Here is a 21,210-nt window from a genome sequence, read left to right on the forward strand (position 1 = left end):
GTGGACTTGTCTGTTCACAAAACCATTACAGGCTCCCTTTGCACTGCGTATAGCAATCTGGTTCACAAGTAGGCACCCGCGTGTGACTTTCCCCTTAGGGATGCACTTTTTGGGAAACGTCCCTCCCCACTCGCCACCCCCCACCTCCCCCACCCTCCCCCCTGCCCAGGAATGCAGGAAGCACTTCGGGAAGGGGATCCAGAAGGGGATCGGAGCACGCCTAGGCAGACCCAGAGCGGGGTTTCTGTGCTGGCTCCTTCCTGAGAGCCCAAAACTCCCCATGTAGGTAGCTGGGGTTGCTTCCTAAGGAATCCGAGCTGCAGCAAATGTGCTGAGACCCTCAGCAACGTTGGCAGGGTTGTGACACGGGCTTCAGCGTGTCGAGCCCCAGGATCTCTGAGTAGGGAGATCTGGGGGTGTCTGCGTGCTGGCCCTTCTTTCCCAGGGAGACACTCTGGTGCCCTTCCCTGTCGCCCTGGGCCCCGCCCGGAACTCCGAGTAAAGCTTCTGTGAATTAGGATGTGTGCCAGGGAGCTAAGGACCCTCACAACCGGGTGAGATCCCATTTGAGACAATGGAATAATGACCTTGGGGGGAAGCTTCCCTTGGCAGTGGTCTCAACTTCACCACTTACTTGCTCGGCGTTTGGATGCCCTCAAGATGGGTGGGTGTGGTCACGTCAAGTTAACCCACTTGACCTTTGCTCCCTTGGGTATCTCCCTGCTCTGGAACTCTTTGACACTTGAAGAAGGCACAAGCTTTTGCTTCTCGCCTCTGGGCGATGTTCCTCTCTGCGTAAAGCCAGCAGTTACGAGAGCGCGTGCCCCGTGGCTACCGGGAGCGGGGGTCACTGTCGTGATTAGTGGACAGAGTAATTAAGGCCCAAGTGAGCGTTTCCTGTTCAACCCTTCCTGTCCCCGAGGAATTGTCGCTGCCTGTGTCTGGGCTGACCTGAGGGGCAGGAAGCAATCACACAGGAGTAACCAGAGACAGGAACCTTCCAATAGATCGACATAAAAGACAGTCTGGTTATTGGTAGGCAGCCCACACTGCCTAACTGTGAAACCACAGGGGTATTTTCTTAGAGGGGGTGGAGGGTGGGAAGGGGGCCCGAGCTTTGATGACACATCCTCACGGATGCTTAACACCTCCTCTGGCCGAGTCCTCCCTCTGGGCCGAACACACGCCTACCACACTTTCCCTAGGAGTGAGAAGGCTGTTTGGCGATCCAGGCACTGGACCCTCGTTCTGTGAAAGTTGGGCCCTCTGGATGTGTTTTCCGTTGTACAAATTGGGACGCTTTGTTCCGCAAGGGCGTGAGGTGGGACAGAGGCAGGTGGTGGGGGAAAAAGACCCTGTACGGCATCCTTAAAGGAAACGTAAGTTTTAGCACGGTGCACACAGGAAGGAATGCACGGCAGCCCGAGTCATTACCCAGCAGCGATCTGGGGACGACCCGGGACCCTGTTCCCTGCTGAAAGTGAACTGCCCCGTGGCACAGGGGGTCCTCAAGCTCTGTTCCTTTATCAAGTACCTAGTTAATCACATAGCTTAATTTGCATACTGGTAGCATCGGAAGTGTTCAGGGTCTGTTACCTGTAGGGAACGGGTAGGCGTTGAAGGCCGCTTGGCATGTGGGAGAGGCTGGGCCAGGGCAACATGCTGGAAACATCCCGTCTGTTTACTCCCTGTGCTTTTCTCCGGTACCGTCCTAATGGTATTTCCTGGCTTCAAGGGAGACGGAAAATGACACAGAAAGATCACGAAATGCAAAAAAGGGTATCGTTAGTACCTTCTTTAGAACTTTAATACCAACCAGCCTGAGCTGGGAGACAGGACGTTATGTAGTTTCTTAGAGACTTGAACTGATTCATATAGAATTTCCAGCGTGGCATCTCCAAGTTAAGATGATCAGCTAAATGGCAACCCCTAGGTTTTAACTTTATTTTTGTGACAACCGTAAAACCACCCACAGTGGCAGAGTAGTGTCCCCAGGACTGTTAGTTAGTTCTCAGCTGGAATCCAGAAGGAGGGTGGCTCAGTCGGTGAAGCATCAGGCTCTTATTTTCCGCCTAGGTCATGATCTCATGCTTCATGGGTTCGAGCCCCGAGTCAGGCTCCACACTGTTAACACAGAGATTGGGATTGTCTCTCTCCCTGTCTCTCTCTGCCATTACCCCGCTATCTCTCTCTCTCTCTCAAAATGAATACATACACTTAAAAACAATTTGTAGAATCTGGAAGGACTTCCATTTCTCAACCATTAGTGGGACCCTTGGACAAAGCAGTAGAACTATAGGAGTGCTGGATGACAGCCAGGCCTGTCATTCGAGACGAGGGAAGACTGAGAAACTGTCCCAGGTTGGAGGACACGGTCCCTAAATAGGATCCTGGTGCAGACACAGGGAGCTAATGGGAAAACTGGAGAAACCAAGATAAAGTTCATCCTTGTAATTACTGTTGTACCCGTGTAGATATCTTAGTTTTAATGTTTGTTTATTTTGAAAGACAGCGAGCACGAGTGGGGGAGGGACAGAGGGAGAGGGACAGCGAGAGAATCCCAAGCAGGCTCCGCACTGTCAGCCCAGAGCCCGATGCAGGGCTCGATCCCGTGAACCCTGAGATCACGACCTGAGCCAAAATCAAGAGCCGCCTGGACGCCCCTGTAAATCTCTTAGTTTTGATACAAGTACCATGATGGTGTAAGGTGTTATCTGTCGGGGAAATTGAGTAAAAAGCAAACAGGAATCCCCTGTACACGTTTGCGGCTCTTTTGTCCATGGGAAATTCTTTCAGAATGAGAAGTTCAGAACTGCATTACAGAACAACCAAAATTGCAGCGTATTTAGGATTCTGAGTCCAAGGAGAAGGCATTGCGCCTGTGGTACGTCGAGAGGAAAATGTGCAGTATTTGAGCAAAGATTCACGGCAGGAAAACGGGCAGATCTTAGAAAGGATCTGGGCTCTAAAGAACTTGGAAGCTTTAGACTTTGCTAAAAGGTTGTACACCGAGTGCTGCTCGTGGAAGACGCGGGGAAGAAGCGCACGCGCTCACCTCCTGGTGATGCCCCCACACCCCGATGCAAGCGCCCCGCTTCTGTTCCCCTCCGAGTGCCACGCGACCACGTCACGCCCCTCCTGACACACAGCCGGTCCTGGTGGCTCTAGCATCCCGAGCGTGGATGTCAATCAGAGCTCCCGATGAGAAGATAGTAACTGTTGTCTAACGCATTAGACCTTATCATGAGGACCTCAAGTCAGGTGTCAGAACAGTGGGGCAAAATAAAAAACAAACCACTTTTGCCCTATTAGGGATGGTTTCCATCCCACGTGTCTTCTAGACATGGATAAGTAGCAAAATACGAATTCCGGAATGCATCTCGAAGACTCAGACACGTCAGCCGTACGCCTTCGGGTAGTTCTACTTTTTCTGTTTCTCCTCGGCACCGGACAAAGCCGAGCGCCGTGATTCCTGTTCTGCACCTGTTGTCTGGAAACCTGAGAAAGCCCTTGCCTGTCACTCGCTCTGGGCTCTCCCTGTACCTCCCTGCTGCCTCTCAGGGCTCTCCCTCCCTGCGCAGAGAAACCTTCCCCTCCTCCCCCTGCCACGCTGCATTTCAAATCGTTCTTTGAAACGTCTGTTTCTCGCGTGAATCTGTGAGCATATCGAGTGTAGGACTGTGCCCTCGCCCCTTTCCTTATCCCAATATGTAATACTGTACTTGCTCACGTTGGCATTCCAGAATTAAGTCTCTCTCGTTCTACCATGGTCTGAATAGTTTCCTTTAGGTCCAGCCAAGGGTAGGTCATACATAAAGGCCAGTAAAGACACCCTTCCGAGCGTTGACGTGGCAGGTTCAACCGTCCACCTGTTGCGTTAAGCACTTTCACTTTATTGGGAACCACCGGGGAGTTAGGGGTCATGAGCCAGAAACCAAAGTAATTTATGTAGGATTCATCTATTTACTTAACCCGTGGTTTTGAGTCTGTGTGTGTGTGTGTGTGTGTGTGTGTGTGTGTAATTAAGAGCAGTTATACGTTCCAGAATTTGAAACTGATTTTCATAAATTTTATTTATGATCCCCTTCTTACAGGATAGGATAGATCTCAAAGATTTCTTTCCCCTTACTGTTTTGTTTTTCCTGTTTCTATTTCCACTAAAAGGGGCTGGTGGCTGGTCTCCACGCGTGTCAGATAAATACCAGTGGCTGCAGATTGACCTCGGAGAGAGAATGGAGGTCACAGCTGTGGCCACCCAGGGAGGATACGGGAGCTCCGACTGGGTGACCAGCTACGTCCTTATGTTCAGTGATGGCGGGAGGAACTGGAAGCTGTATCGGCGAGAAGAAAGCATCTCGGTATGTTCCTTCCCTGCGAGTGGGTCTGTCAGAGCATGAATTATGCCAATTACTGCCTGTTGCTGCAAATCTGTCGGATCAAGTATAGAATGGAGCCTCCTAAATTACTCGAAAAGTGTTTCCAAGCGACTGTAAGACACATGTGGCATTTTAAAATGTGCTGCCCATGTATAATTTATGAAATAAGTAAAACAATTTTGTAATGTAGTGAAATATTGAAAATGTCTTCCCATGATTCCTTAACATAGTGTGAAATCTAAGGAATAAAGCCACATACACAACCTACTGTATTTTTTGTTCCAGAACCCAGCGGCTGGTGTTGCCTTGGTGTTGTTCAATTAAGTAAATTCATTCTTCTGTGTCCTCCGATTAAGTGAGATTTCTGGAAAACCCCAAACGTTTAAAAATAGGTGTAATGGAGAGTCTCCCTATGGACGGCATGTTGGGGGACACAAATCCGGCTCCAATAGGAAATTGTGTACTTGGGTGGCCCCTTGTAATTCATGGGAGCTAGATCTCTGGGATTCTTTGGAATCGTGATTATTTTGCATCCGTGACATAGTTTCGACCTCTGATTACATATCGTGTTTCTTTTGGAAGAATTAAATTTTGCCTGCCTTTTAAAAAAATATTTAAATATTCATTTTAAGAGAGAGGGTGTGTGTGCATGCATGAGCGGAGAGGGAGGGAGGGAGGGGGAGAGAGAGAGAGAGAGAGAGAGAGAGAGAGAGAGAGAGAGAGTCTCAAGCAGGCTGTGTGCTGTCAGTGCAGAGCCCAGTCTGGGGCTCAGTTTCACAAACCGTGAGATCATGACCTGAGCCGAGATCAAGAGTCAGACGCTCAGCTGACTGAGCCAGCCAGGAGCCCCTTGCCTGACTTTTTGGCTATGACACTATGTGAAATTTATTATCTAATTAGCATTTGTGGGTTTTTTTTAACGTTTATTTATTTTTGAGACAGAGAGAGACAGAGCATGAACGGGGGAGGGTCAGAGAGAGGGAGACACAGGATCCGAAGCAGGCTCCATGCTCCGAGCTGTCAGCACAGAGCCCGACGCGGGGCTCGAACTCACATACCGCGAGATTGTGACCTGAGCCGAAGTCGGACGCTTAACCGACTGAGCCACCCAGGCGCCCCAGCATTTGTGTTTTTAAATCACAGTCTTCCCTGAATGAGAAGCTCTGTGTGCACAGTGTTTGCACTTGGCTGGTGGGGTGGCTGATGGGGGGTGTGTGGCCTACGGGAGATGTGTCAGGTGGAGAAGGACTTACTCTTTTCTTGTTACTAAAAATGCAGTTTAGATGCTTGCCAGGGGCTAGGGGAACAGAGGAATGGAGAGTCAGCGTGGAGTGGGGACAGAGTTTCAGTTGAGAAGATGAAAAGTTCTGGAGATGCACGGTGGGGACGGGTGCACAACAGTGCGAATGTTAATGCCAGAGAAATGCACACTTAAAAGTGGCCAAAGTGGTAAATTTTATATCGTGACTATTTACCCACAATAAAAAATATACAGCTTAGTTTCCATTTAATTTAGGCTAAGGATATTATGTAACTTTGTAAAAAAATACATCTTTTAAATGTTTATTTTTAAAAAAAAAATTTGACGTTTATTCACTTTTTTGAGAGAGAGAGAGAGAGAGAGAGAGAGACAGAGCATGATGGGGGGGGAGGGGCAGAGAGAGAGAGGGGGAGACACAGAATCTGAAGCAGGCTCCAGGCTCTGAGGTGTCAGCACAGAGCCCAGTGTGCAGCTCGAACCAATGAATTGTGAGATCATGACCTGAGCTGAAGTCGGACATTTAACCAAGCCACCCAGGTGCCCCTCTAATGTTTATTTTTGAGAGAGAGCGAGAGCTAGTGCGTGTGTAAGCAGGGGAGGGGCGGAGAGAGAGGGAGACAGAGGATCCGAAGCAGGCTTCAGGCTGTCAGTGCACAGAGCCCAACTTGGGGCTCCACGCGGGGCTGGAACCCACGAACCGTGAGATCATGACCTGAGCCGAAGTCGGTCCCTTAACCGACTGAGCCACCCAGGAGCCCTGCATATTATGAAATGCTTAAAAAATTTTTCTCATCGTGGTAGGAGGAAAAACATCAGCCAGGAAGCGGCCACTTGTTAGCACGTGACTTACCTCTAACACTGACAAACAACACAATGACAATATTCCCCTCATTTGTCCCTAAATTGCCCCCATTTGCACTTCCTTAGAACTCTGTTACTCAGGATAACTTCATAGATCATGGCCTATTTAGTTTTTTATCTCTGGACCTCTTGCTAGTTCACCAATAAATGCTGATGTAAACTGAATTAAGAAGAACTGGCCAGGTGTCTTAATAGGAGGTAAAACAGACTAGGAGAGGATTTGGGGTTTCAGGGCTGGCTGACTTCCCAAACCAGCAGTTGCCAAGTGTGTGATCAGAAGTGGATATTGACGTCGAGTTAATTCTTAGAACAGCAGGTCCAAAGCAGGGTTAAGATAAACATTAATTAAGAATGAGTGACAGTCAGGGGCGCCTGGGTTGGCTCCGCTGGTTGAGCATCTGACTTGTTTTCAGCTCAGGTCATGATCCCAGGGTTGTGGGATTGAGCCCTGTGTCGGGGTCTGTGCTGAGGGTGGGAGTCTGCTTAGGATTCTCTCTCCCTCTCTCTCTGTCTCTCCCTCTCCCTCTCTCTGTCCCTCCCTCTGCCCTCATTCCCACTTTCTCTCTTTTACAAAAAAGAAGAACGAGTAACAGTTAAAGCTTAACGAAGCATCTACTTATATAGGGAACTTTTATTCAAAATTAAGTCTTGGTTTTGGAAATCAGGTAACTGAGAGTGCATGCTTAGTTTTTATTTCAAGTTTTTAAAGTTTATTTATTTGTTTTGAGAGAGAGAGAGAGAAAGAGAGAGCACGCATGGGAGGGGCAGAGAGAGAGAGAGAGAGAGAGGGAATGAGAATACCAAGCAGGCTCCACACTGTTAGCGCAGAACCTGATACAGGGCTCCGACTCCCGAACGTGAGGTCAAGACCTGAGCGGAAATCAAGAGTTGGACGCGTAACCGAGCGAGCCACCCCGGCGCCGCTGATGTCAAATTTTTATTTACATTCTAGTTAGTTAACATATACGATAAAACTGGTTTCAGGTGTAGAGTTTAGTGCACGCCTGTTCTTAGTCGCGTTAACTACGGCTCATGTTTTTTACCCCCATCCCACTCTGATACATGGCTGAGAAATTGTGACAGTTCCTGTGTTTCGGCTCAGCAGCTCGGGGGAAACCATCTCCAAGCGTCACCATCTGGCACTTTGCTTCGAGGAGCCCAGGGGAGGTGGGGACAGGGATAGTGGCCTTACCGATCGGAGACCACGCAGGGGAGCGCCCCTCGGTCCTGCGCCCATCACACAGTAAGGACTGGTGTGGTGGCCTACCTCCCCGTCCTGGGGAGCTAAAGACCCGCCTTCCTCCTCTGCATCCCCAGAACTTCACGGTGCCTGGCCCCCGGCAGAAAGCTGGGACGCATTCGCTAGATGCGTGTGTGCGTGCGTGCGTGGGGTCTCCCTTCCGTGAGGAAGTCGCTCTTGAGTGACTGCTGTGCTCGAAAGCCCTTCGTCTCAGCGCAGGGGTCTCTGACGCTCCACTGCAAAGGTTTCTTCTGTGTCTTGATCTCCGTTAGGAAAGGTGGCTCATCCTTGCCTTCTTTTGGTCCATCACCGCGGCTTAAGTGGATTCGTTTCCTGCTCCGGGCCCGACTCTCTATACAGTTGACTCTGACAGCGGGACGCCCCACGAGGCAATAATTACGAGATTATATGTACAGTTTCTGGAAAAAGAGGAGGCCGACTTGGCTGCTCTCTGGCCCTCTCACGTAGAGTCAGCGGCTCTTAATGACAACGGAGGCTCGACCCCTCCGTCAGGGTGTGGTTTTCATTACGGATCGCTGACCTTAATTGGAGAGTGAATTTGAGAGTCTAAACAAAATTCCCTTGAAAAGTTTACACTCTTCATTAGCGACACTTTGCCGTTTTCTTGGTTCCGTGCTGCCAGTGTAAGAAGTTACCGTGCCCTTTGCGGCCCGATGCAAGGCAGAGCTGTGACGTCACGGTTTCTGCAGGTCTGAAGTTGGGGTGTAACCGGCTGGGTCCTCTGTGTAGGGGGTGGGAAGGGCTGGGGAGATCCCGATGACCCCCTCAGGTTGTGCGACTCACTGGGGGGCGGGGGGACTCACAGGACCAGTGTGTAGTCCTAAAACTGATGTTGAGAGGACACAAAGCAAAATCAGGAGAGAAGGAAGGTGCTTGGGGCGCAGCCCGTGGCAAACCAGTCATAAGCCCCCACGAGTCCTCTCCACGTGGACACCCATAGAACATGCTTCATTCCTCCTCAAGAAAGTTCTGGCAATCTGCGTGAGGTGTTGCAACCGTGGAAACTCATTAGACGCTCAACAGCCAGGGTATTTTTGGGGGGCTGGTCGCATAGACACCCTCTGCCTTGTGAGACCCCCTACAAGGATGACGGTGTTGAGTATAAACTATACCGTTTGCACAAACGTTAGGCACAGTGAGCCGCTGTCATCATTAGGGTCTTGGGAACGGGCCAGCCTTGTGATTCGAACCGGTCCAGGTGATTTGAGAGTCCAGCCACACTGTAAGGAGGGGGTTCGGTGGTCTCTGTCTTGGCTGTACCCGAGAGCCTTCCCTGCCCCTCGCCTTCCCTGGGTTCGCTCCTGGCATTTATTTCCCTGTACAGAAGGGCGGGTTCAGAAGTCTGTGGACGCGCTGTGACTTGCCTGGCTCTGCCGAGGGGCCGTCGGGGAACGCGTGTCTGTGGTCGTCGGAAGAGCCCATGCCACCAGCCGGCTCCATCTGCCCCGCACTAGGGACTGAAGGCCCTGGACGGTGGGTGGAGCCATGTAAGGACCTAGTGGCCACCCTCATGAGACGGCCGTGTTATCAAATTTCCTGTCCTTCGTCTCTCTCTCCTTGAGCCTTGCCTTTCTTATATCTCTCTCTGCTTTTCTCTCCTTATCATCACATCTTTCTTCTCCTGTCCTCTCCTTCTCTACAAGAGAGAGGGCCCAGATGACTCTAGGCCCCACATCTCCACCTGTGGCGCACAGACCATCGGTATCACCTGGGATCTCGATAGAAAATGGAATCTCAGGGGGGCTGGATCTGGCCTACTAAATCCGAATCTGCGTTTAAAGAAGATTCTCAGGGGATCCCAGAAGTGCTGACTGAGATGACCAAGGACGTCTGTACATGCCTGGCTCACAGGGGGTCATGCCCCTGCTGGAGGACGCAGGTGTCCCACGCAGTGTCAGCCTGATCAGGCGATCCTCCCCGTAGGAACCTCGCTCTGTTGTCCTGTGGCTAGAGAACACCCTCTTTCTCCCCAGCTGTCACCAACCTCGTGGGACACAAGCCCAGAGTGTCTTCTCGTTGCTTTTATTGACGAGTAACAACCAAGTGCTTAAAGTTAGTTCCGTCTTTGAGAACTATATTATTTCTTGAATCTGTACATTTTGCATTAATTAGAACTTCATTCTTTCCGTTTTGAACTCATCAGAACTCAAATTCAACGGTTAGGTCCCGTGGGAACTCAAGACTGGGTTGTTACTCTGAATGCATTGACAACTTACAATTCAAGTGTATGCTTCTTCCCTATGCAGGACGTTTGTGTGAAAAAGGAATTCTTCTAAGAACAGACTGGTAAACTGTATTTGAAAAAAAAAAATAAAAGAAATTATTTGATATAAACATAGGATCTAGTATAACTAATTCTGTTGAATAGATTCCTTTTTCCTTGAAAAAATGTGTATCAGTAGGTCCACAGCTGAAAATAAATTCGAAACAGCCAACCATTTGAAACTTTAGTCTACTTTCGGTAATTTATAACCTAAGCCAAGTAGAAAAATGTAGACTAATTAGTGAGGCTAATTAATATTGTATTGAAAGACACGACAACCTTACAGTGCTCTACAAGAGCGACAGAGGTGACCCCAAGGATTTAGGGTAGGAGAAATGATAGAAATATTGGAAGCAAGACAGATGGCATGAGGGGGTGTTCATTATATCTGCAGTGGTTTATCTGTTGGGGGGAAGGAGCTTAGGTACAGATAACAAAATATTCACCCTGTTAAGTCCGGATCACAGGTACATGTGGGTATGGGTATGTTTGACATATTGCATAAATAAAAAAAAATAATAAAAAATAAAGAACCGTGACTGCTTGGTATAAAAAGAAAGATCATGTGACCCATATGTGATTTCAGAATAGAGAGGGATAAGAACCGCGTCAAATTATCGTAGGAACGACTTGAATCAGAAATAAGGAAGAGTGTTTCATGTGCAGGGAGGTGAACACTGCTATATGGGAAGCTTTGTTGGGAGCAGAAGTGGAAATTCACCTGATCGAGGCTCATATTAATTCAGTCATTTAAATACGTGTTGGTTTATCTCAGGTCTAGGTTAATACATTTATCATGGAGTTCATGACTCAACAAGTCCAAGCCTCACATCACACGGGATGTTGCAGAAAGGGTCTGCAGGTCTGCAGGGTCCGACGTGAGGCCCCGGCCAACCGCAGCCGTGCCCACCACTGCCAAGTTCGGCTCTGAGACCGATTGGCTTTCAGCACAAGGAACAGGAGTAACGTTTCAGCGATTCTGTTATCGATCACCTCCATCCTCAGCCGTGTGGGGGACGTGGCTGTCTCCTTCTTAACCAGCCACCTCCTCACGTTCAGCATATTGGCCACCACGGCAGTGACTTTGTACGGACCGTACTTTGCTGACTGTGCTTACCACTGTGGGCCACAATCGGATTTCCTATGCGTGGTTCCCCCTCCTGGGCGCTGAGAGCCATTAGGTCAGGGATTGATCTCCCCAGAGGCCCAGGCCTATTATGGTGTCTCAGTAAAGGGCCGTTGGATTGAATTAAGGAAAAGTTGCTGTTCTCAATAGACCTCCGCCAGATGGGTAGTCAACGCATCTCGAAACCTTAGCCAACCATGTGATACTGCTTCCGCAGCGGGAGGCTTTTGGTGCCACATCTGAGTGTAAGAAGTTTAACATTGCTTCCCCACGAGGTTGTACGAGGATGATGTCCTGTTGAACCTAAGGTGGTCCCGTCTGCCCTTAACTGCGGGGGTCAGTGACAATGAAGATAAATGCTGGATTCGATCTGCGGAAAACTCTCCGAGCAGCTGGAAAGGTTGAGGCAGAGAAGCGAATGAGCCTTCTGAGCTTGAAGTGCAAAGTAACCAAGGGCTCCCCAGAGGCGGGGTGTCCTGTAACAACTGCTTTTTGTCCGAGCTCCCTGCTCTCTGTGCAGAATATCCTTCCTTCTCTGTCACCGACAACCTTCCGCAACCGGAAAAGCTTCACTGTGTACGGAAATTGCTTAGACGCTCCCTTCTTTTTCATTTCTCACATATTCCTCTCTTCGACTACATTTACCCATCTCGTGCCTATTTCACATCAGTTCTGGAGTCAGGGACTAAGGCTTGTTTATCTCTGTATCCTTTGTACCTGCTTCACCCCTTGGTACAAGTAATGTTTGGGCTTATTAGAATTGCCACACGTTGTCACCTTGGGAGGGAGGGAAGTAGAATCTTAAATATGTAACAAGACAAATAGGAAATCCGGAGACATGTTACAAATTGCACCTTTACTCTGCATATAACCAAGCGGTTGTGTGTAGCAACCCGTGGAAATTAGGATAGACTTTATGAAAAAGGTGCATTGTAAACCGTAATGTGAGTGGAGTACGGCAGAGTCATGGGGGAGATAGCTTGAAAAGCAGGATTATTTATTCATTGAAAGAGCGGAAAAGTGCTCTTTTTTGTCTTACGCAAGAAAGGCACATGGCGGAAAAATTAAATTCTTAGCAAAAAAGCTTCTCCAGCAGCACGGTCATTGAAAGGAAATGGTGCTGAGCCACGTCCCCGGGGGCGGGGGGCGAGGGGAGGGAAGCAGGGGAGTTCAGGGAGCATTTCCATCAGGATCTCCTGTTGCAACTCAGGCAGCTCAGATTCAGAGGATGTACTAACGCTTGGTCTCCTTTGCAATGGCAGTCAACTCTACACATTCTGCAGCTTGCACACGTGCTGTAGTTACACAGATGCGCAAGTGTGGTGTGCACTTTGGTCTCTCTGTGGAGGATTTCCTGGGCCTGTCATTTTGGCATAAAAGATTCAAAAGTGGCTTTGTGCCAGACGGGGTCTCAAAACTCTGAGATGACGAGAATTTCTGATTCGCAATCCTCATACTTTCTGAGAACATCGGGGCGTCAGTTGAGAAGCTGGATGTCCTCCAAATATGTTTAAAGGCCTCAGACTGAAGGAAACAGCGGGGTAGACCAGGGGTCTGCAGACTTTTTCCGTAAAGGGACAGGTGGCAAATATTTTCAGCGTTGTAGACCGTACAGTCGCTGTCGTGGCTACTTAACTCTTCCGTTGTGTGACAACAGCCACAGGCGTTAGGTAAATGAACAGGTGTGGCTGTGTTCTAATAAAACTTTATTTACACAAACACGCAAGCAGCTGCATTTGACCCTGGCCTCCAGGCTGCTCGATCCCTGGTTTAGTTCATTTTCTGTCTGTTGAAGGTGTGAGGTAGGGATATGGCTTCATTTATTTTTTTCAAATGGCTACCTCGTTATTCCAGTATCATTTATTGCACAGTATTAAGTAGGAAATAGTGTTGACACTGATGTAAAATAGGTGCCTGTTCACCAATCTGAAATAGATCAGTGCTTTGCAACATTTCTGTGATGCGGAATCACATGGGTGATGAGGATTCCTATGGGTGAGTTGTCTTCACGAACGGGTTGGATTGCTCTCCTAGAAAGTAGTCTTTCCCCTTATTTTTTGTTCATCTCTGGATAAAGTCCTAGACTTCTACTTTTGCCTTATTTCAGAACTTAGTCCCAGAGAGAATCAGTTTGGGGTTTCCCTTGCTTTTGAGGCTATAGAGGGCTTTTAAAAAACGTTTATTCCATATGACCTTAGAAGATAAATGTGTGAAGCCCTTTCTAAGTCTCCATCCTCACACTCTCAAGTTATCAAGTACATTCAGGTAGAGAAGGAAATAATAGAAGGAGCACAAAAATTAGAACTGGAGGTAAATTATCATTATACGCTCTTTGAGAACATGAGAAAATCTCCCGAGGAAAAAAATTAAAAAAAAAATAACTCCGCGGTGTACCTCCTTACGAAAGTAATTTCCAAAATTAATTAACTTCTCTTTATACCTACAAGTAATTAGCTAACAGATAAAGGAACTGTGGACCTCATTTATAATAGAATCACAGGCAATAAAATTGATAAGAAATGCTCCAAAAAACATCGAAAGCATCACTAAGAGGTGTAAAAGAAAAGTGGGGTTAATCCCTGTCCTATCCAGACTTGATAGTGTAATCATGATGTATACTCATCTTCAACTAACCCTGAAATAAAAGGAGGTTTTTCTAAATTTCATCTTAAAATGTTTGTATGCAGCAAGAGCCACAGCAATTGGTAATAAGAATAGTATTAAAGGTAATTATTCCTGGTAAGCTAGGAAAATGCCTTATAAAGCTTAAATCTAGCTGTTTGAAGCTACTTAATATGAATGCTGTTTATGTTAGCATATTAATGCAAAAATTAGTGAAAAAACATAGGGTTCATTAATAAATATACTTATCGAATTAGCATGAAATAAAGGTGGCATTTCACATTAATGATAACAAATGGATTATTCAATTGATGATACTGGGACAAGTTGGTAGCCACCTGGAAAAAATAAATAAAGCTGGATCCCTGCCTTAATTACCTAAAGTAGATACAATTTCGAAGAACTCAGCCACAGAGAAAGGATGAAACGCAATTAGAAAATGTGTGGTACTAATTATTGGAAAGAGCATGCTAAGTGAGATGGAAACCCAGATGCTACAAAAGAAAAGGGTGATAAATTCGATTAATTTAAAAACGATGTGCAAAAACAAAATGCTGTCAGAAGACGACAAACATACATTGGGGGAAATTTAAATATATATGACAAAGAACACATTTTCTTAATTTATTTAATTTTTTAAATTTTATTTTGTGAGAGAGAGAGAGAGAGAGAGAGAGAGAGAGAGGGAGAGACAGAATCCCAAGCAGGCTCCAGGCTCCGAGCCGTCAGCGCAGAGCCTGACGCGGGGCTCGAACCCACAAACCGTGAGATCGTGACCTGAGCTGAAACCGAGAGTCAGACTCTAAACCGACTGAGCTTCCCAGGCGCCCCCAAGTTTTCTTAATTTATAAAACATTCTTAAAAATAAATGGGCAAGATTTTAAAAATCCCGTACATAAAAATGGGTAAAGATATAAATAGACAGTAAACAGAATGAAACAGAGAGGCTTATACGTGCATGAAAAGGTATTTGCTCTCACAAACCCTTGCAGGGGATTTCCATAAAATTACAGTGTTTAAAGCTCCTGTTATTCAGACCTCTGAAGGTGATGGTCCAAAAAGAGAGGTACTTTTAAGTCTCTTCAGTACACGGTCCACACCAAGAAGAAACTTGACTTCTGGGGATGAATGCCGCAGAGACAGGTGAGGTGCACGGAAAGGTCCTGTGACACCAGTGCTCACGTCCTAACGGTCTCCACCCAGGTCTCCACTGGTCACTGAGCCCATAGATGAATTACGATACCTCCGTTTTATGGAATAATCTAATACTGCGTAGAATGCGTTCCTTTGAAAAGAGTGAGGTAAATCTATTTATTGATAATGAGTCAAGGAAACATTATTACTTTTAAACTTTTTATTTATTTTTGAGAGCGAGAGAAACCGAGCACAAGCGGGGGAGGGCCCGAGAGAGAGGAAGACACAGAATCGGAAGTAGGCTCCAGGCTCCGAGCTGTCAGCACAGAGCCCGACGTCGGGCTCGAACTCACAGACCCTGAGATCATGACCTGAGCCGAAGTCGGACGCTCAACCGACTGAGCCACCCAGGTGCCCGTGAAGACATTATTTTAAAGCAGGGTGCTCCAGGGGCACTGAGCCTGGGTGGCTCAGTCGGTTGAGCATCCGACTTCCACTCAGGTCATGATCTAGCAGTTCCTGGGTTCGAGCCCCACGTTGGGCTCTGTGCTGACCGCTTGCTCGGAGCCTGGAACCTGCTTCTGATTCTGTCTCTCTCTCTGTCTCTCTGTCTCTCTCTCTCTCTCTGTCCCTCCCCCACTCGCACTCTGTTGCTATCTCTCAAAAATAAATAAAACGTTAAAAATATATAAAAAAAATAAAGCAAGGTGCTCCTATTTAAAGTCCCCAAGCTGAACACTCACTCCAGGTAAAGGGCTGGAGGCTAAAAATACACAATAATTGTTACTTTTAAACCACGTGCACGTATTGCTGTACAATTCGATACTAGGCGTTGAAACAACTAAAAAAAAGAAAGAAAATCCCAAATAGATGTTTTTTGTTTTTTTGTTTTTTTGTTTTTTTGTATTGTGGTCAAAAGCACAGAACATTAAATTCACCACTTCAGCCACTTTTAGGTATACAGTTCAGTGGGGCGTAGTATGTTCGTATTGTGCGACACGCCTCTAGAAGTATTCCATCTTGCAGGATGGAAGGTCTGAACCCGGGGAACACAAATTTCCTTTCCCACCTCTCCCCCCAGCCCTTGGCCACCAGCTTTTTATTATCTGTTTCTATGATTTTGCTGTCTGATTCTATGTTTCTAGATCCTTCCGGTAAGCGGGATCATACGGTCTGGCCTTGGGTGACTGGCTTATTTCACGTAGTGTGATGTCCTTGCGAGTCCCCCAACGTATGGCATGTGACAGGATTTCCTTCTTTTTGAGGAATTTTTCTTAGTGTTTCTTACTTAGTTTGAGAGAGAGAGGAAAAAAAACGAGCGAGCAGGGGAAGGGCAGGGAGAGAGGGAGAGACAGAGTCCCAAGCAGGCTCCGCACTGTCAGCACAGAGCCCGATGCGGGGCTTGAGCCCGTGAACGGTTATCGTGACCTGAGCCTGAATCAAAAGACGCTGAACTGACTGAGCCACCCAGGTGCCTCTCCTTTTTAAAGGCTGCATAATATTCCATCGTATTGGTACACTGTATTTCATCGATCGCTATGGTCTGAATGTTTGTGTCCCATTAACATTCATCTGCTGTAACCCGATCCCCCCCCCCCCCGCAAAGTATTGATGGTATTAATAGGTGGGACCTTCTGGAGGTACTTAGGTCATGCGGGTGGAACCCTCTTGAAAGGGACAGCATCTCATAAAAGAGGCTCAGAGGAATCCCCGCCCTCTTCCGTTTGGGGAGGACAGAAAGCGTGCAGCCCAGAAAAGGGCTCTCACCCGACCATGCGGGCACGCCGGTCTCAGACTTCCGGCCCCCAGAACTGTGAGCAGTTAAATTTTTGTTGTTCGTAAGGCATGCAGTCTGGGGTGTTCTGTTATCAGTTCTAAGATACCGATTCATCCATCGATGGCTCCTTGAGTTTCTATTGTGAAGAATGCCGCCACGATCGCGGGTGTGCCCATATCTCTGGGATGTCCTGGTTTGCGTTTTTTGGGGGGACATAACCCAGGAGTGTAACTGCTGGATATGACCATTCTATTTTAAGTCGGTGAGGACCCTCCAAGCTGGTTTCCACAGTGGTTGCACCATGTTGCATTCCCACAAGCAGTGCACCACGTTCTCATTTCTCTGCGCCCTCATCTGAACAGCGTGTTTATTTGGTTCTCTCACCCTTGAGATTTGTAAGGAGACGCAATCCCTCATGGCCCCCGAGCGGCCCTCCGTGTCCTTGCTGGGTAACGCAAGTCCCTGGCTGTGCTTTAACGCAGGCCATTCTCTGGGTGTCTTTGTCCGGGCCCCTTTGCATCTCTGGCTTCCGAACTGGTGTCATTTCCCAGATACTTTTCTGGATGACCGTGATTTACATGATGCCCAGTCTCTCCCTGCTGGGACTCGGAATGCCTTTCTGGACTTTCCTCTTTCACGGCACTTCTATGCTGGCTTTTCTCGCCATAATTTCTCGCATAAATTATGTCAAGTCTAGGATCTATATGCTAGTGGATACAAGGCATATCATTCATACTGTCTTTACATGAAACATAAAAAAAATAAAAATATGTTGAGCACTTATTTGAGATTATCAGCTGAAAAGACGATTGAGGCTCGAGTGTCCTCCACGTAAAAAGCATCTTAGGTCCTCCCCACTGTGACTGTCTTCATGATACAGGCTTTTTGATGGTACAGATCAGAACAAATACTATTCCAATTTAAGGGAAACTTTTTTAGGTGACTTTCTTCTCGCATTTAAAAGGACGATCTGCCTCTGGGATTACGGTACAGAAGTTTGGGTTCATGGAGACAAGCTCATCCATCTGCCGCGTATCTGTCTGCCAGGTGAGTGCCACCCCTGGAAGATACGGCCACCAGCCAGTCACATCCCGGTCACCCTGTGCTGTGCTCGGAGCACTCTGTTTATTTCCTTCCTGGCATAATCTTCCTTTCCGTATGCCCTTGAGGAGAAATCACTTCGAACCATCAAAAAAGCCCAGGTTTGAAAAAGAGCCCACGGTCGGAGCCCTTTTCCAGAAGGAGCTGTGAGCCAGAAAGAAGGGCAGGCGGTGGAAATTGCAGAGTTGAGCCTCATGCTACGCCTGTGACCGAGGGAGAGAAGTTTGACATAAATCACATTGGATGTGCATGAGGCAAATGCACTTGGTTTGGATTTGAAGTCCTGTCTTGTGTATTTTTACACGTTCTTTTTTTTTAAATTTTTTTTTTTTTTCTTCAACGTTTTTTTTTTTTTTTTATTTATTTTTGGGACAGAGAGAGACAGAGCATGAACGGGGGAGGGGCAGAGAGAGAGGGAGACACAGAATCGGAAACAGGCTCCAGGCTCCGAGCCATCAGCCCAGAGCCTGACGCGGGGCTCGAACTCACGGACCGCGAGATCGTGACCTGGCTGAAGTCGGACGCTTAACCGACTGCGCCACCCAGGCGCCCCTTACACGTTCTTAATCAATTCAGACCTGAGCGGTTTATCCTCCTTTCAGAGCTTTGAACATTTTAACGATTCAATATCCTTGTTTTTTAAGAGAGGAGAGAAAACTTCCAGGAGCAGCAGAAAGGGACCCCCGGGGAGCTCGCGTGTATGCTGCACCAAGAGCTTTATTAGCTAAAGTTCCCACGGAGGGAAAATTCAGACACACGAAAAGCTCCTGTTTCCTGTACGGAAATTTGAGGGTTAGCAGAAAAGTATCCTGAGAGTGGAGCGCGAAATTATCGTGGCACTGCTTTTCCATTTGTACATCCCCAAATAGTAATAAGTGAAATGGTCAATGCATTCACTGCACTGCCAATAGATTTCCTACCCTGAAATTGATTAATTGCCTTCATCAGTTGTTGAAGGAAGTGCGCTGTGATCTCCAGGCTCTCTTGAAAAACCTGCTTCTCACGCTCTCGGGCACCTTTAGGTGGAAAGGAATTAAGTCTAGCCCCGTAAACTTTTCCTAGGGCCGCTGTTAACTAAGTACCTAGGGTTTAAAACAACAGATATTTATGGCCTCACAATTCTGGAGGCCAGAAGTCTGAATTCAGTCTGTTGGGGCCACGCTCCCCCTGAAGGCTCTAGGGGAAAATTTTCCGTATCTTTCTCATAGCGCGTGACCTTGTCGGTGATCCTTGCAGATGCATCGGTCTGATGTCTGCCTCTGTCATCACAAGGCATCTTCCTGTGTGTTTTCGTGTCCTCTCCTCTCCACTCTGTCTCTCCTCCTCTTATAAAGACCCTGGTCATATTGGATTAGGGCCCGTCCTGATGACCTCATCTTTTTTAAAAAAATTTTTGCTCGTTTTATTTATTTTTGAGAGACAGCGAGACCACGAGCAGGGGATGGGGCACAAGAAGAGAGAGAGAATCTCAGGCAGGCGTCACGCTCAGCACAGAACCCAACGCAGGGCTCAATCCCATGACCCTGTGGTCGTGACCTGAGCTGAAATCAAGAGTCGGATGCTCAACCAATTGAGCCACGCAGGCGCCTCCCTGATGACCTCATCTTTTTCAGCGAGCGTCTTCATTTTACAGAACAAGAAACTGAAGGTCAGGGTTACACAATGGACAGTGTCTATGCCACCCTGGAATATTGTGAGATACGACTGAAGTGGCCCTTTGGTCTCCTTTTCATTATTGTTGTTATCGTTGTCACCTGCTGTGAGATAGATTCCTGGCAAACGCAGAAGGCGTTTGAGAACAGGAGGGGGACATCATCAGAGGACGGTCGTGCTCTTGGTGAGAGAGAGGCAAATCTGCGTCACCCAGAGCTTGGGTTTAGCAGGTGAAGGTGCACCCGAGGACAGTGGTTAGGAGACGTTTGGGGACTTGCTGGCCTCAGGCTCCTCGGTGGTATTCAACTCCATGGGATTTGCTGCCATCCCAGCCCAGACGGTGCCTCCGTTCCTAGAGGTCCGCCATCTTTGTTCAGGGTTCCCCCATGGTGCCTCTGTGGATTCTTTGTCTCCGGTAGGAGCGAAACGTAGACCAGGCATGGCTGTTCCTTCAGGTGTGGGACCCAGCAAAGAGTTGCTCAGCATTGGGAAAACCTGTCCTGCTTTATATAGGGGTGTGGACTCGTTCGGCATCTTGGGGCATCTTGGTTCGGGAAAATGGAAGACAGTGAGGACTGCCATAGCAGGCTTGGCTCGTTTTCTGTGGCCCTTGTCCAGGCACAGTGTCTCTGAACTCAGTTCTCTCTCCGCCTCTCTGCCTTTCACTGGTCCTTTCTGAAGCCCCTGCCACAGGAGACCCTCCTCTCCAGCCCTTACACATCTTATTCTCAAACTTACTCCAGACCCAGAGCCTGGTCCTAAAGAACCACTGCAGGCCAAGAATGAGCGAGAAGAAGGGAGAAAGCAGGGAAGGGGATGCAGGTGAGAGGCGGTAGGAAGGTTCTGGGGCCATCCCCACCTGCAGAGCCTTAGACCGGCAGCTTGCTGCACCTCACTTCATGCTCTCTGGGCCAGGGGCTGGCCAGTGCTCTGGTTCCAGTGCACTGTGTTATCGTCAAGTCTCGTTTTTTAATTCCCTTTCTCATCTACACGTTGTGGGGGAACATCCTTTGGTTGTGCTTTCTGCTTTTTTCTACTGATCTTAGCTTTATGACTTCCAAGTCGTACTTTTTTTTTTTTTTTTTTTTTTTGCCACTCTTCCTTAGAATACCATTTTACGTTGCTTGCCCAAGGCTGATTTTGTTGCCTCAGTCCTGTTCAGCCTGTTTGGCAGCCTGCCGAGATGATCCCTTTCCTACTTTGGGTTCCCCAGAAGCCAGGGAGAGGCAGGCTCACGGAGAACCTTCCTGGGGAGGCCGCTACCTGTTCTCAGAGCAGGGTAGCTTCCACCAGAACTGGTTGCTCAGCTATACGGACTATAACCTGTAACCGAGCAAATCATAAGGGGGTGGGAGGTAGACCCCTTGCTTTTATTCGGATTGAATCCTGGGGTTCTGACTTTCTGTTTCTCAGGGCTTTATTTGGATTAAGGTTTGGGAGTTCATTAACCCTAATATTAAAAAGGTGTTAGTGCTGGCAACATCTGGATACAATTGTGGGCATTTTGAGATTCTCACTGTGTGAAGTCAATTGTGAGTATATTCCTGGTACAGAAGAGAAGTTTTGCCATGCGTGCTGACACTCTGTGACTCCAAATGGGGTGTGATGGCAGGTGGATCCCATGTTGTTGACATGAAGTTGGGGATGGGCATGGTGGCCGATGCGTAGGAAACCTGTACCTGTGGCTGGGACGGGTGGCATTCCCCATCACCGCAGGGAATTTATCTGCAGGAACTGATCGCAGATCAGTCTGGGTCTCATTGGCAACCTTCACA

The 21,210-nt window shown here is 47.9% G+C and overlaps 1 protein-coding gene across 1 annotated transcript in view; it reads left to right on the top strand.

Moving 5' to 3' along the window:
- Positions 1-21,210, top strand: part of LOC102954982 (contactin-associated protein-like 3) — a 194,794-nt gene that overhangs the window by 41,634 nt on the left and 131,950 nt on the right. Inside the window, exon 3 of the mRNA XM_042964400.1 lies at positions 4,165-4,358. Within this exon, the coding sequence (XP_042820334.1) occupies positions 4,233-4,358 (126 nt within the window). The 5' untranslated portion in view covers positions 4,165-4,232. The remainder of the gene's footprint in view (positions 1-4,164; positions 4,359-21,210) is intronic.

Source organism: Panthera tigris, chromosome D4, assembly GCF_018350195.1.
Source record: "Panthera tigris isolate Pti1 chromosome D4, P.tigris_Pti1_mat1.1, whole genome shotgun sequence".
In the NCBI taxonomy this organism is placed as follows: domain Eukaryota; kingdom Metazoa; phylum Chordata; class Mammalia; order Carnivora; family Felidae; genus Panthera; species Panthera tigris.